This window comes from Trachurus trachurus (assembly GCF_905171665.1).
Source record: "Trachurus trachurus genome assembly, chromosome: 16".
Classification (NCBI taxonomy): Eukaryota; Metazoa; Chordata; class Actinopteri; order Carangiformes; family Carangidae; genus Trachurus; species Trachurus trachurus.
In genome coordinates, this window is record NC_139902.1 from 21,777,222 (window position 1) to 21,792,601 (window position 15,380).

A 15,380-nucleotide genomic window follows, 5' to 3' on the forward strand; every position below is an offset into this window, starting at 1 on the left:
ATGAAAGCATCATTTCAGCTGTAGGCTGTCGCTCTGCAGTTGTTTTTAACTAAGCCACTGCATTCCGACCCGGAGTACACTTCAGCTACTTAACTGGTGGAAATGTGTGCTCTCGTGGCTCTTCTTGAGGGAGGACCGTGAAGAAGAGGTAAGGCTCTGTTATTCACTGCGTGTGGCACGTGGTTCCTCGCAGTTTTCTGCGCTCGAGCTGAGCATTTAACTTAACTGACACAAAAAAACGCGAACATCATACGTTTAGTGTAGAAACCTAACTCATGCATGAATATTACTTGACATAGCCAGCCTCTATAGCTAATATTCAGCGAGTTATATTCAGCGAGTAACGCCTACGCTAAGAGTTGCTGGCATTGTAGAGGCGACTGTAAACAACGTGTTATCATCTCTCAAATCAAAATGATTAAAATCCCACCCCTCGCCGTGTTCCTCGTGACAGTCATTCCCCTCGTGTTCCCTCTAATAAACTGATGATGAGAAATGGCAGACGACTGAAAGAGGACTCCTGTCACGGATGAGAAACGGGGGAATGTACGCACACTAACTTTTACTACGCGTAAAAAGGTAAGACAAGTCTAGCGCTTATTTTGCAACAGAGTAGCATCTGGTGTGACTATTACTGCGCAATAAGCGGCATGTTGCCTCTAAATAGTGACCGTTGGCATAGGCTACAGCTGTTTTAATTTTGACCCCTTAGCCACGATGCAGTGTGCGAATTGTTGCCATGGACACAGCGTAATAAGGTGGTGTCCCGCGAGGTAACTAGGAGCCACGGCGCGGCGGTGTTCGAATTGTTGCCATGGACACAGCGTAAGGTGTCCCGCGAGGTAGAGTAATTAGAGCAACCCCGGTGTTGATAAATGGATACTGGTCCTCTTCCGGCGGGTTGACACCGTCGTCCAACTATCTGGCTTTAGGAAAAATAAACTCATGGTTACTAGGGGGTGGTGTAAAAATACTCCGCTCATGCTCTTACATCAGTGCGCTCCGTGATATTTTTGGGACCGTCTCCCATTCGCGTCGGAGCGGTTACTGGGTGTCTGTCTCTGCCAACTTCTGTCGCCTACGATGATTCCGTGCGGTGCAGCGACACGACACAGTGCGCCCTGAGATTTCCACGCAAACATGTGAGAGGGAGGCAGCAGCAGCGAGGAGGACAGGACAGGACAGGACAGCACGGGGGGGACAAAGGACACAAAGAAAGAAATGACGGCTTGACCTTGTCGCTGTGAAGATATGGAGGGGACCGATGCAGCCTCCCGTCCACCGGTCCCCTGTGTGAGCACTGTCCTGAGTGCTGCTGTGTGGCCGACGGGGGAGTCGGCCGGGTTTGGATAGTTTGGATTTGTCTTTTTTTTTTTTTTTTTTTTTTTTTTTTTATTATTATTATTAGTTTGTGCCACCGGCCACCAACTAAAATCTTTTAAAAAGTTTGAACTAAAAAAAAACAGTATGCTGCTTTGTGTCGAACATTATTCCAGTTTATGCAGAAGTGGTCACCCCACAAAATAGGTTGGTCACCACCAGCTTCTTCTTTTTTTAATCTAATATATATTTTATGACTTATTTTGATGTGCTCGAGAAATGTGGAGTGCGTTTATGAACGGCTCGGGGCTGCATGGTGGTGGTGGTGGTGGTGGTGGTGGGGGCGGTGCTGGTGGAGGATACGTACCGTCTCAGGGATGGGAGTTTGTGCCTTGTTCCAGGATGGATAGGGCAGACAGGGGCAGGGACAAAGCCCGCAGTCCGCTGAGAAGGATCTCCTCTCCGCCCACCGTCTTCAGTCACATCTACGAGTCCCAGTTCGATGCCTCCACCACGAGTGGAGGAGCAGGTGAACTTGGGACACAGCTTGAAATCCTCAGGGGACAAATGTGGCCGGGTACAGAGCCCCAACAGCAGCAGCAGCCGCAGCAAACGCATCACACACGGCTTAAAAAGAAGTTTGTGGATTTGAAAAAGCGACACGTGCAGGACAAGGAAGAGTGGATGCGCGAGAAGGAGTCATTGTTGAGAGAAGTGGCTGACATACAAGTAATTGGAAATATTTACCACCCATGTGAAAGCTATATTTGTGTGGGCCACGAGTGCGTCGATGGTAGTCAAAGCATGCACTCTCTCTCTCGCTCTCTCTTTTTTTCCTGTACCACAATATGTTGGTGTATGGGAAGCTGGGGTTTGTTGTGAATGACACTCAGTGATTACAGCAGCATTTATAAACGCCTTAAATGCAAACTCTGATAATTAGATACAGCAGCACATATTATTTCCTCTTAATTCCTCTGGTTGTTTTAGTTTAATAGTTGGAAGTGTAATACTGTAGCCTGACTTTCTTATTTGGCTGACATGACCGCTGGCAACTGTGTTTCCCTGCAGGGAGGGGAAAACAGGAGGATTCTGCTGGACCTGAAGACGGTTTTGGAGGAAGTGCAGGCAGAGGTGAAGAGAGAGGAGGAGAAAAGGAGTGAGCTCCAGCTGCAGTACACCAGAGACAGATGTGCCTGGGACCTGGAGAAGGCTGAGCTCAAATGCAGGATTGCACAGGTAGGTGAGGGATGACAATGCCATAGGATGTGTATGTGTGTGTTAGTGGAGCAAATACATTACTTTCTATATAGTTCAGTGTTAAGCACAGGTGCATGCTTGGTATGAGGTCATCTGTCCGACGACAAAGCAAGGCAGGCAAAAACTGCAAGGCACATAGAAGATGTTTAAGTTGGAATTATTTCTTGATAGCTCATATATCCCATATGTGTCTGTGGATGTCTGGTCTCCAGTTTGGTGTAAATTGGACATGCCACGTTAGCCACCCACATGGCAGGGTGATAAGTCGACCTGGCATTCATCCAACTCAAGCCTCAGCTTAGACAAAAGATTTGCACTGAGGAGACAAACTCAGTTATCCCCGCTCAGCCAGACATAGACACCCAGCTTGGCTTTTAAGAGCTTTCTCTTAACAGACGAAATGTTAACCTATTTTTTACCGCGGGCAGCTACTGTGAAGTATTCCTTGAAATGGGGAGAAAATACAGAGTTAAGTTTGCATACCAGTGCCATGCTGTATCAGGCATCGCACAGATCACTTGAAGCACCATGCATAGTTATTCTTCAAAGCAACGTGGCTTTTAGGGATTTAGCTTTTTTTCTGGTTACATCAGAGGATGGATTTATTTGGTTGGTCTAGACTAGAAAACTTCACTGAGTTGAAGTTGAGTAAAAGAAGTTAACTTTTTTTTTTTCTTTTTTACTGTGAACTTTGTTCAGAGTTGGATTCCTCTGTGCGCCCACTCGTTTTTCTCTGATGTTGTGGTGACATTGTCTTTATTTTCCAATTGAACCTCATGATTTTTATCACAGACTTTTAGATTGATTGGTCATGCGATCACTTGTCACATGCAGCTCTTGTTTCTAGCTACTAAAAAATCAATGGCTCAAAAATTCTTCAACTTTGTGCTTGCTTGAAATTAGCAAGGTGGTGCAATGGTAAGTGTTCGACAAGACCACTGGTGACACAGAAATGCAAGACAGTAACACGGCTTTACCAGATCACGCACACGTACAAAACTATTCTAGTGTGTGAGTAGATGGCACAATGTTACTGTTGAGCTCTTCCCTTTGTCCTGCTGGCTCTGTGCCTTCTCACAGTGTGGTTGATGGAGAGTCTTATAAAAACAGACGTTTACTGTTCTGCTTTGTGTTTGAAAAGCCCAGTGAAGCAGTGGGAGACAAGACTTGATGTACTGCAGGAGGTTATAGCATGATGCCACATACACACACACTCACACACTCACACACACAGTGATGCCAAATGTACATGTGAGACATCTGTGTTAAAGACAGTCCAGTTTGGAGAGTCATGGAGATCTGGACTGTTTGTCTGGGGCAGGAGAGAAAGTCTCATTTCTCTTCTTTATATACGATGGAGTCCAAAGGTCTCCCCACATATGTGTCCCTTTCCCTTCGATGGGAAGTCGAAGTGTTCTCAGACTCATGAAAATCTGTGGTTGTTTACATAAGTGAATACTCAAAATGTACAGTTATGGTGAATGGAATGTACACATGCACACACTCAAACATGCAGACATACTTTTCTATATTGATTTCACAAACAGACCAAAGGAAATGACTGGGAGTGAAGCATTGTAATAGTTGTTGATGCCACATCCTGCCACATAGTTTATACTTCTGGGTATGTGTTTGCCAACTGCTAATCCAAGGCTACACATAAGATAACACATAATACATCAGGCCAAGTTTTCCATTTATCATTTGCTGCTTTTAATCAAACGGCTAATTTACGTAGTTCATTCATACTATCTCGTATTCCTTGTGGCAAAGTTTAAGGGTCAATTTGACTATTCAACAAAGTAGCGAGAAACTGTCCCTTTTTTATAGAGAAAAGATTTTAAAAAGCCTGAATAGCAGACTTTCAGAATCAGAATTTCCATTTATTTCACCTCACTTCATTTATATTAATTGCTGAACAAATCCGATGATTCAGAGGTTTGGAACCAACCTGAAAGATAGACAGGAATGCATGCAATTCATGGCAGTGCAGTCAGCAGAGCTGAATGGGTGTAACTCCAGATCAGTTTGAAGTGAAATGTGAACAATTTCAACATGGGTGAGAAACCTCTCTGTCATTATCCACATGTTGGTTTCACTGAACCAGTGTGGCAGAGCACCCATTTTTAGCGCAGGCAGAGTGAAAACGCAGGGTGTCAAAGAGGTAGAAGGTAACTGTAAATGCTGACACAGATGACAATCCAGAATAGCACTGAGCTGAAATGTAATGGTAAAATTAGCAGGTACGCCTGAGTAGAGCCCTTTGATGCAATCAAGTGAATGTGTGACGCAGTCAGAGAACGACACTCAACAGTTGTAATAAACTTGTTATTTTGTTTGATCTCTGCTGGACTTTGAAGAGAGACTTTGAAGGTAGTAGCACACACTGAGAGGGAGGGACAGAATACTGCAGAGGATTATCCAAGCAGCCAAGTGTATACAAATCTGGAGTTAGTTGGTGGTAGAAGAGAAAAGAAGTTGTGTGCACTTTGTAAATCTTCTCTTTCTAAAACCATCATTCTCCTTTTTAGCCAAGACTTTCTCCTTAAATCCTCAAACTGAGCTGCGACATAATTTATAAATTGAATTTAATGTATAAAATGTCCATATCTGTCTTAGTTTTACAAATTGTTTTAGCTGTTTTAAACCATTTGGTTTATAATTTGTTGGTTTTTCATCCAGAAACAGGAGCTGTGTGTCACAAATTGTAGTTGAATCTTTGCATCATTTTGCCTTTGCTTTAGCTGGTACTGTATTTCATACTTTAGCCATACCAGATACCAAATTAAAAGCTCTAATTAGAGTGAGTCAATAAAGTATCCACACAGCTTATATGGCACAGTTTATGGCACCCCAGTTTCCACAGTAGTCTGTGAATGCCACTACTGTAAGGTGTTTCCACACCTTACAGCTTTTTGGTCACGTCCACCACCAAATACCAAACAAGCATCCAAGGTCCCAGGCTGAGGTCTTAGTCTGGATATTTCCAGGCATATTTCTCTGCATGCCACTGATTTATGAAAGCTGCTGGCAGCTAGGAGACATCTCACTCTGCCGTAGCAGCCAGCTCCCCCTCCTCCCTTTACCTCGTTTCTCCACCTCCCCTAGGAATGTGACATTGTACAAGGCTGTGTGTCCGCTATTTATAGTGGGTCACTGTGGTGACACAGTCACCTTTATATACCCTATGCCATAGGGTGGCAGCCAGGGTGATCCAGAGTAGCTGGGGTGGCTCTCTGGGTCTGGTTTGAAGCTGTGTCTGCGTGCATGAGTGTGTATTCCCTGAGCTGGCTACGATGCTGTGAACCTGTTCCCGTTTGCATGTTCCGTTCCTCCAGAACTTCCTTTAAGCAGATGGTTTGGCTTTGCTCTTTTTAATCAATAAAAATGTCCTCAGCTGTTTTATTTTGACTTCGACCATCTTGTTTTTGCACTTTCACTATTTGTTTGGATTTGGATGTTTAAATAGACTGTGGACAGCACCCATCATCGTCCATCTGTAATTGTGGAGTTGTGTGCCTTTGAGAAGGGCCACAGGCAGACAGAGAGGGTTGACTTGTTTCCCTACTCCATAATTTCTTGACCCCAGGCCACAGGCAGAAATAGCAGCGTGACCGAGGCTTGTAAGAAGGCTTTGCTCGATGTCTGTGACTGAACACTGAAATAACACACTCTGGCATGCTTGTGTTGCATTCTCTCCCTCTTTCTAACACACACTTCATGCATGCATGCATACTCATACACACACAAAGACACACACATGCACAGGCGTTGTCTTGTGTTTTTCCAGTTCGAAAGCAATTCTGCCTGTTTTTACGAGAACATAAATGTACATATTTACCACAGAATGCACAGATCTATGTACTAAAAATAAACCCTTTGTTTTGAAGTATGTAAGAGGATATTCTCTGAATCATAGACTTCCTTTACAAACCACCAAGCACCAAGATCTTTGTTATCAAATTCAGAACTTCTTTTTGGACAGCGAAATCTGGAGTCTGACTTGGCGGTACCATCTAAACTTTAGTTTTTCTTTTCATTCTTAATAACGTGAACTTGGTTTTGGTGCAAACACAATGAAATTCCCAGGGGATATGCGCAAGGTTTTCATTTGAAAGAGTCTTTGAACTCATTAACATCATTGGTAAAATAAAGTCCAGTTGAACAATACAGCTGCATTTCAATGCAGTGTTTCTCTAAAACCTGGTGCACCACAGACTCGTCTGCCTGAGGCCACATGCATCCTCTACAGACATATTTTGCTGTGCTTGAATCTGCCATATCCTGCCCTGTATCCTGTTAGTTAGTGAAGTGACATAGAAAAGAGACCTGACCTCTAAACCAATGATCTGTATGTGTGAGCTCTTGCAGGATATTTTAATCTTTCACTCTTGTCTCCTCTCTCCCTCTTCCCCTCTCTGAACCCACTCACACTCGTCCCTGTGGTGCATTATTCCCCCACTTCCTCCACCTTCTCTTCCTGCCACTCCTTCATTCTCTTAATTCCACTGTTGACTGTCTGTCACTCCTGCCTTTCGTGTCTCGTCATCTGACTCTCATCCTCCTTTTATGCAACTGCTATATATCCATTATCAACACTGACTGTTTGCTCCTCTGTCTTTCCCACTCTTTCCCTTCCCTGCTCCTTTTTTTCCCCTCCACCCTTGTGTTCTTTGCTTGCGCTGTCTGTTTCTCTCTCTCCAGTTGGAGGCTAGGGAGGGTACAGGGTTGGTGAGTGGAGGGGTCCAGTCAGCAGCAGCAGCAGCAGCAGGTCCTGGCTCTGTTGCGTTACAGAGCACTGAAGACCAGCACCGTGAGACTCCATCTCTGCGCTGGGAGAGGGCAGAGCAGCGAAGGATCCTGGCAGACACACACTCAACAGCCATGGACCTGCGCTATCGCCTGGAGCACAATGAGAGGGACTGGTTAAGGGAGAAAGCCGAGCTGCTGGAGAGATTTGATGTGGAGAGGAGGGAGTGGGAAAGCCAGCTGAAAGATATGCAGAAGAAAATAGAAGAGGTAAGATGCTCCGACCGTGGTTGCATGAAAATATATCTGCATTTTGGGGATTTGGGATTTGGGAAAACTAAAGCAAACACATTTCTGTAGTAAAGACAAACAAATTCACTTCCATTCCATTAACTATTCTTCATTCTTAGGTTGGTTTCTTACCTTTTGTATGATATACGGTGTCCTTTGCACTCAGGGGTACGTTTCCCTCCTACACATCCTGTTCAACGATAAACACTGTTGAAACAATACCCCTGATCAGTGCAGCTGCAGAGTATGAGGAAAGGAAGGAGTGGAAGAAGGAGGGCAAGAGCTCTGCTGCAATTATTTGACCTCTGGACACTGAGACAGATGCTGTGATAAAGACAGTCTGTGTCTTAGTTGTCACTGGAGTGATGTGATGTGAGAGAGGGAAGCTGACATGTTTGGAAATATACCTAATTAAACTGGGATTTCACTGGTTAGAATAATTATAGATTATATTGTACACTGTAACAGGATAAGACAGGGAAGTAATTCAGAGCAAATTGATGAGCCAAAGAGAGACGGTCGAAGGTAGAGATAGAAAGTTTTGCATGGGTGGTGATAAATCCCGCACCTATCAGCAGATTAAAATCTGACGCATGCAGAGGAGAAATGTTTTCATTGAAGAAAGCCATACACAAGTAGTTGGACAGAGTGCGAAGGCACTGAAACAATTTGCTATGAAAAGAACATGTGGCTCTCATTGGCCCCTTAGAGACCAGAAAATGAGAGAGGAAAACAGCAGAGAATGAAGCAGGCTACAAGGCAGAAGTCCCATCTAGACATTGCGTGATGGGAAGGGAGCCCAGTCAACATGAAATGGTTACTATTTTGAGATTCCATGGTAGCAGGCCAGGGGTTATCCAACTTTATGTGAAAGAATTCTTTGAATGTTTTTTTTAATCCTCTTTGGTCTAAATATGCTCACAAGATTGGTTGCTAAGATATCTTGCCTGGCTTCTCATCGTCCCATATTAATTTTTGATTATGCAGGGTAGTACTGTTTGTATATTCATTAGCTCATTTACATTTTTAATATTGTGTGAGCTTTTCACACTTGTCTATCATTTCCATCATGAAGACTCTAGTCTCAATACCTGCTATATATGTATATTTGTCTGACATAGATGTGCCTTCTGTGTCTCTTATATTATATAAAATATCATTATTTAAAGAGTTTTCGATAGTATTGGATGTGTATGACTGATATAATTTCAGATTTATTAAATTAATCCAGCATCAAATCTTCAAAATGACCTTTAAACAAACCATTCCTAAAACAAAGGGCCGGCTGTAGCAGTATTGCTGAAAAGTGATGACCTTCCTCTTCCTATTTCTAGCTGTACTGCGAAGTCAGAGGCAAGCGAGAGGGGACCGGACTGGACGGTGGGAGGCAGTACAATGATGATGCTGTGCACAGGCTCAGTGTACGTCGCACCAGCACGGCGTCCAGCCTGCTCAGCGACAACTCCCATTCTGAGCCGCTCAGCAGCAGCAGCCAATCAGAGCCAAGCAGACAACCAGCATTACCTGGCTTCGGTCACAACAGAAACATCATCACTGGTGACCAGCCCACCTGCTTCCCAGCAGCAGACAGCCACTGTGAATTTAATGCTGATGGTCAGTTTACTAACAAGGACCACTCACAACCCGTGCTGGTGGAGCTGAGATCCAGAGGCGCTTGGAAGCAAGACTCTGTTGATTATGACCGGGAGGCTGTGGATACAACAGAGCTGGATGCTATTTTTCAAGGAGCCCCTGGGTGTGGATTCCCACAGAAAAGTGCTTCCAAAGGGAATGAAAACAACGTCCACATCAGGCCACAAGAAAGTCCCGTTTGGTCGGAGCAGAGTTATGGCAGTGACAAGAAGAACACCACTGCGCTCAATGCTGTAAGAGTTATAATAAACAATGTCCATATCTGATAATGGCACTATATACAGTACAGAGACATGGGTGTGGTTGTCTTTGCTTTTCTGTCAAATTCTTGTGGTTTGTTCATCATTGTTCTTGTTACTGTCTTTGAATAGAGGATCCTTGTGACCCATAATTTCTTTTATTCAGATCTTTAGCAATATACCCAGCAAATCTCTTAATGTCTCTGTCTTTCCTTCTCTGTGTCTCAGGCTCTGAAGGAGATTGCCCGTGTAAGTGAGGAGCTTTGTAGCTACCAGGATGAGATCAGGAAGAAGAGCGGAGATAAGAGGTAAATTAATCCTCACTGCTATGTGCACTTCCTGGCATCAACATGGAACTATGATAATAACTACACGCTGAGTCTTGATGTGCTTGTGCATATAATCTCAGTGCAGTGTTTGTCTCAGTGCTGTAGATGTATTTGATAATATATGTCTTTGGTAAAAAGGTCAAAAGTGGACAACAACGGCATTTGACTGTTGTATTTCTCTCAGGAATCGATCTGAATCCCAGTGCCTAACTGAGGAGGTGAATGAACCTCTCTGTGACCTCAGCCAGATCTACGATGACCTCCGTGCGCTGGAAAGGGAAAACTGGATCACCTTGTCACCAGATAACACCTGGCGGGCCGACAGAGCTTCGAGTGAATCCTGGAGAACAAGTGCTGCTGAGCCAGACGGCTCCAGAGACACACAGGCAAGCCCAGAAATATACTCTGAGATAGATGGAGCCGCTCCACCCATCCCACCCCGATCCTCCTCCTGGAATCTGAACAGCCCGACCCACCAAGACACAGAACTCTACATCCCAGAATCCCCCATGATGACAATGAGGAAATGTCACAGCCCCTGTGTTCTGGCGGACAGAAAGTGTGGCAGCCCGTCTATCATCAGGAAGTTTGGGGCCATGCTACAAGAGAACGAAGGGAAGGTTTTAATAGATGGTGTCGTTGCATCGTGCGCTGTACCTTCTAACAATAACTGTAATATGGGCTGCTGCCACAGCCGCTGGTCCTGTGACGCAAGCAAGTTCACTAACAGTAAGTCGCCTGCAGGGACTGTACAGAAAAGTTTCTCTGAAGTCAACGTACTGAGTGCTGAGAAAGACCTTCATTCAAGTAACCTAAAGCCTGAGCTGCAAGTGCCGCCACCTGTCGAAGAATTATCAGTCGATTTGCTGTTGTCCTCTCTGGAAATAACACCTGTCAGCTCCAATCTCCAGGGCTCCAGAAGAAACATAATGCTGGAACAAAAAACAGCCGAGTTCAATAGAACTTTGTTTCAAGCTGAGATGGGCCGTGGTGTAAAGGAGCCAGACAGTTGCACCGTGACAGATGCCGCCTCTCTGGGTTGCCAGCCGGTCCTTACACCATCAGATGAAGTGTTACCTCCCAGGGAGACCACTGGTGTGGTGGGTGGACATCCTGAAGTCACTTTCTCCACTTCAGATTCCACAATTCGGAGCCCAGAGATCCAACCGAGACGAATGAGATGCGGTTTTGAAGGTCAAGAGGTCAGAATGAAGCAAGAAATCCCCTCTGACCTTTCACCTGAAGAGCCACAGGTTGGACTCAGGGACAACGCCACCACAATAACCTCTCAGATTCCCACATGCCGTTCCGAGGTCAAGCACAAAGTTCGAGCAGCAAGCAGTCCTTCCAGGAAAATGCAACCCAGAGCAGCCACAGAGGCTCTTTTTCCTGCAAACAGCCAGCCAGCTCAGAATATAGAGGTTTCCAGCTCTAAGAAGGAGAGTGCACACGGAGTAAAGCCTCAGCCAGCCAGCAGAGTGAGTGTCTCACTCCAGCAGCCGCCTGTAGAGAACAAACAAAGACAGATGACACAGCCAGGGCACCAGGCACAGCCAAGGCATGTGTCTGTTCCTCCCTCCCAGTCTGACTCCTCCAGACATGGGCCTCGAATGATGAACGACCATCCCTGGAAGCCCCTCACCCTGGCTGCGTACCCACGGCCTGAGGGATCCAGGTCTAACTACGGGGCAGTGGAGAGGATTTTGAAGAATTACGAGAGCGCAGCCCGGGCTCAGCAAGGTCAGAACCAACAGGGCGAGGCGGCTTCAAGTCCTCGCCTCATTGTTAGGCAGGAGGAGAGCATCACAGAACTGGACATGCTGGACATGGACCCTCTGCCCTTACCTCCAACTCTGAGACTCACACAGACTTCACACACATCAAAGACACACACCACACACGCACAGCTCAGCCACACTGCCATGGGCCTGAAAGAGATGCAGCTTATAGTTCAGGTGGGTAGAGTCGCAGATAAACAGTCACACTTCACACACACACATTTACCATGCAGCAAGTGTGTTTTTCACCGTACAGATGTTGACTTCAGATGAACTCTGTTGGAATGAAATGTGTCCGTATGCATTTTGTGTTTAAACAAAATAATTAAGGCAAACTATACTTTCAAGGCCAAATACACCAGTGGACCCGGGCGAACTTGCACATTTCGTTCTGTTCCACTCCACTATGAAATACTAAGCAATTGCCCTTGACTGAGGACAGCTCCGGTGGGAATGTTGTTTATTTCTGGTATGTGCTAAGAGACAGAAGCAGGCCAAAGCCTCCATTATAATCTGGGCATCTGGGCCATTCCATTGCTTTAAGGCTCCTAACAAAAGGAACTGGCAGGGTGGCATATAAAGCATTTAAACTTGGCAGGAGGTCCATCACCCTCACCAACTTGTCTTTTATCTTTCAGTCTTTCCATGGGGCCTCGTAGTGGAAGTGTTTTTCTGGCCTTTGTGTTGTAATTACAGAAGTATCTGCAAGAAGCCAGCTGACTAAATGCCCTTGGCGGACCGTGGAAATGAGAAAGCCGGAGTGATTACACTGCTTTAAAGTCATGCAAATGTTAAAGAAATTGTGGGAGTGATTATCAAGCCAATTCTGTTTGACCTCATGAAAAGAATGCCATTAAAGGCACCACTTTAGTTTAGCCTCAACCGGGAGCGCTGTCCAAAATAAAATGCGATGATTCTGAAGTGCCGGTAAGTGGCAGGAGAACTGCTGCACACGTCTGAGGTACTAAAGTTCAGATGCATTCCTCTTGACCAAATAGGAATGGGATCTGCTCGTGTGATCTTTCCACATGAGCGTCCTGGATTCCTTACTGTTTGTTCCTGTTTGAAATATGCCTGTCGTTTTCCCCAGGATCAAGAAGACTACCGATGGAACACGTGACAAAATGTAAAGTATCTGTGTGTGTGAATCTGATTTCTGGCAGGACGGTGTGATCATCCTAAATGTTAATTCATTTGTTTCTCCACAGGAAAATGAAGAGTCTTCTTGTCTTTCCTCTTCCTCTGTCCAGAAGAGCTTCTCGAGGCCAGCCCGTCCAGCCAACCGACGCCTCCCCTCCCGATGGGCCAATCGCTCCCCTACGTCTTCCTCCTCCACCTCGTCATCTCCCTCTACCACCCCGGTCATACCGCAGTCCTTCCCCCTCCAGAAACATACCTCCTCCTTTACCTTCTCACAAGCCTTTCACATAGAGACTGTCATCATTTGACCTCCATCCCACTGTGTGTGCGTAACCAACCAGAAGCCTTCAGTGATAACCTCTGAACTCTCTCTTTTCGTCCTTACTGTTGTCTGTATATCAAACCCAGACTGCTCCTCCATGCCCACAGACTCAGAAGTGCTTTAGTCGTGAGTTCACTAACTCACCTATAGAATGTATATGGCATCCAGAGGAGCCTAACTGACCAAGGGGAGCAAGACCTGAAGCAGCGTGAGTTATTCAGCAGTGTGCTCCTGAGGAACCTTCCAGGCAACAAGCAAAGCCTCAGAGGACAGTCACACCATCGCTTTCCAAAGGAACAGTCACATCCCGTGCATCGTTCATTCATGTCAACCATCTGAATGGATATCCTTTGCTCAGGTCTAGGTTCTAGCCTTGAATAGTGTAGCCTTGCAGATTTACCAACAGCAGACCCATATTCAAATGATCTAGAAACAAAATCCAGAACAATGTAGTTTGTGTCTACTGTGTTTTGTATTTCACGTGCAACATGTTTTGTGTGCTTTTTGCACAAAATATGATGTGACATTCACAATATGCAGGATCATCTTGGTTTCAGAGATAAATGCAGCGGAGAAGGTTTCCCCCGGCATCACTGTCAGAGTGCTGAGTGGAGCGGTGTTGGTTTTCTGCCTTCTTGAATATTACCTACAGGACATGCCTGGACTGTACCTTGCCTGTGACTAAAACATTTTTGCTTTATTCTCATGACTGGGCTTTATATGTTTTCATGATTAAGCAAAAACAACATTTACTTGATATCAACAGATAGATAAAAATGTGAGTTCCTTTTTTATAACTTTGTACCAAAGGCTGGTTTCTTTTTATGCATTTTCCTGATTTGAAAACTGAATGCATTGTTCGTAAAGGTTTTTGTGTTGGCTGTCCACCCATAGCTGATGTTTTCTGGTCAAAATGTATGTTAAAGGTCACTCATGAGAGCCTGCTTTTGTGCATAACATAAGTAATGCTTATCAAAAAAAGATACTGAAAAGCCTTTTTTTCTACTTTTACTAATTTTGAATGGTCACAGATCAGGACACTCAGCTGAGTAGAATAGTTTTTTTTTTTTTTTCTTGGGTCAAAGTGGTGAATCATATCATGATGAAAGTGATGCCTTTGCTGTTCTTTTTGTGTAATAAACATAAGAACTTGACCGTTTTCTTCTTATCTCACATTACATACTGACGTATGTATATTAGTATTAAACTCACGACTTGAATTATTATATAAACAAATCATTTACCCACTTCTAAAATGTTTTCCTCTTGGCTTTGTAACCCCTTTCATGATGTTTGACTGCGAAAGCACAATTACGACACAATACATTATAAACATGATATTATTAAGTAGTATTTCAAAAGTAAAGATACCCTGTATATACAATCACTTAATCGTATTTAATCTCCATGTTGTATTTTCTTTATTCCTAATTAGCTCCAATAATTTAATTCATAAGCTACCAGTTTACCAAGCCTTGCTACTGTGCAGTTTTCATTCCCTGCTGCAGGATCCTTTGGTTTTCATCCTGCAGAAGGAGCAATAATTCAAAAAGTTCTGAGCATCAGTCAGACGCTGCACATAAATATTTCTGTGACTGCTTGAAGAGGAGTCCTCGGCGAGCGTTCAACTCAAAGATGAAGCACCAGAACCGAACGACTGTCTGGCTCCTTCCATCTTGGCGACTGACGTCTCTGGTGACACTGTGATCTCTTCCTCTGAGTGATGACTGCTGAGCTGTGGGACGGCAGCACGGGAACCATCCATCTCTCTGATAGCGTGAGTGTGTGTCGGTGCTTTCATGTTAGTGGTCGGTATGTATGTATGTATGTATGTATTCCTCCAGAAATGTTTAATGCATTCTTCTATCTACATGTGAGATTTGTTTACATCACAGGTGGAGTGAACTTCAATCCAATTTAGGTTTCTCCAGAATTAATGTTTTTTTGACAAAATATGTTGTCATTTTATGCCACTATCTGGTAAATGGATCAGTTCTGCACTTTTACATGCCCATTCACTTCTATAAACATTACAAAGGGACACATGCAGCTCTTCACACCCTCAGACCTGAGAGAGACAGACACCTAACCCCTCACCCTGAAACCTGGCACCCTAAGGCTGACTGAAATAACAGGTGCGACAATGTTATGGTGCCAGAAATCCTACCCCAGCGCTGATATAAATATTGTCATCCTCTCCTGATGCCCTGCCTAGCGCTGTGCTGGCTGTCTCGCCCTGTTTTCCTGTGTCAAGGTTGGGCAGGAGGAGTGTAGATTCCAAGCACTGGCCTGTGCTCAA

General features: G+C 44.7%; 1 protein-coding gene across 6 annotated transcripts; it reads left to right on the forward strand.

Moving 5' to 3' along the window:
• The first annotated feature begins 907 nt into the window (after positions 1–907).
• On the forward strand, positions 908–14,191 carry mtcl3a (MTCL family member 3a). 6 transcript variants are annotated; one of them, XR_014596048.1, is made up of 8 exons: positions 912–2,049; positions 2,392–2,559; positions 7,285–7,599; positions 8,955–9,506; positions 9,741–9,820; positions 10,026–11,796; positions 12,258–12,745; positions 12,828–13,069. XR_014596048.1 is itself a non-coding variant. In XM_083989833.1 (8 exons), the coding sequence occupies exons 1-7, from the start codon at positions 1,600–1,602 to the stop codon at positions 12,737–12,739; spliced, it is 3,366 nt and encodes a 1,121-aa protein (XP_083845959.1). In that variant the 5' UTR covers positions 912–1,599; the 3' UTR covers positions 12,740–12,745; positions 12,828–14,191. The 6 variants fall into 6 exon arrangements, 4 of the variants coding, with proteins under 4 accessions (XP_083845961.1, XP_083845958.1, XP_083845959.1 ...); XM_083989833.1 differs by having other exon boundaries at positions 12,710–12,745; positions 12,828–14,191; XM_083989834.1 differs by having other exon boundaries at positions 12,710–12,745; positions 12,870–14,191.
• The last annotated feature ends 1,189 nt before the right edge of the window (positions 14,192–15,380 follow it).

Excerpts from the sequence above, each read along its gene's own strand:
- mtcl3a (XM_083989832.1), top strand. The coding sequence starts at position 1,600 with ATGTGGAGTGCGTTTATGAACGGCTCGGGGCTGCATGGTGGTGGTGGT. Across the intron at positions 2,050-2,391 it reads GAGAAGTGGCTGACATACAA|GGAGGGGAAAACAGGAGGAT; the intron begins GTAATTGGAAAT and ends GTTTCCCTGCAG. Across the intron at positions 7,600-8,954 it reads TGCAGAAGAAAATAGAAGAG|CTGTACTGCGAAGTCAGAGG; the intron begins GTAAGATGCTCC and ends TCCTATTTCTAG.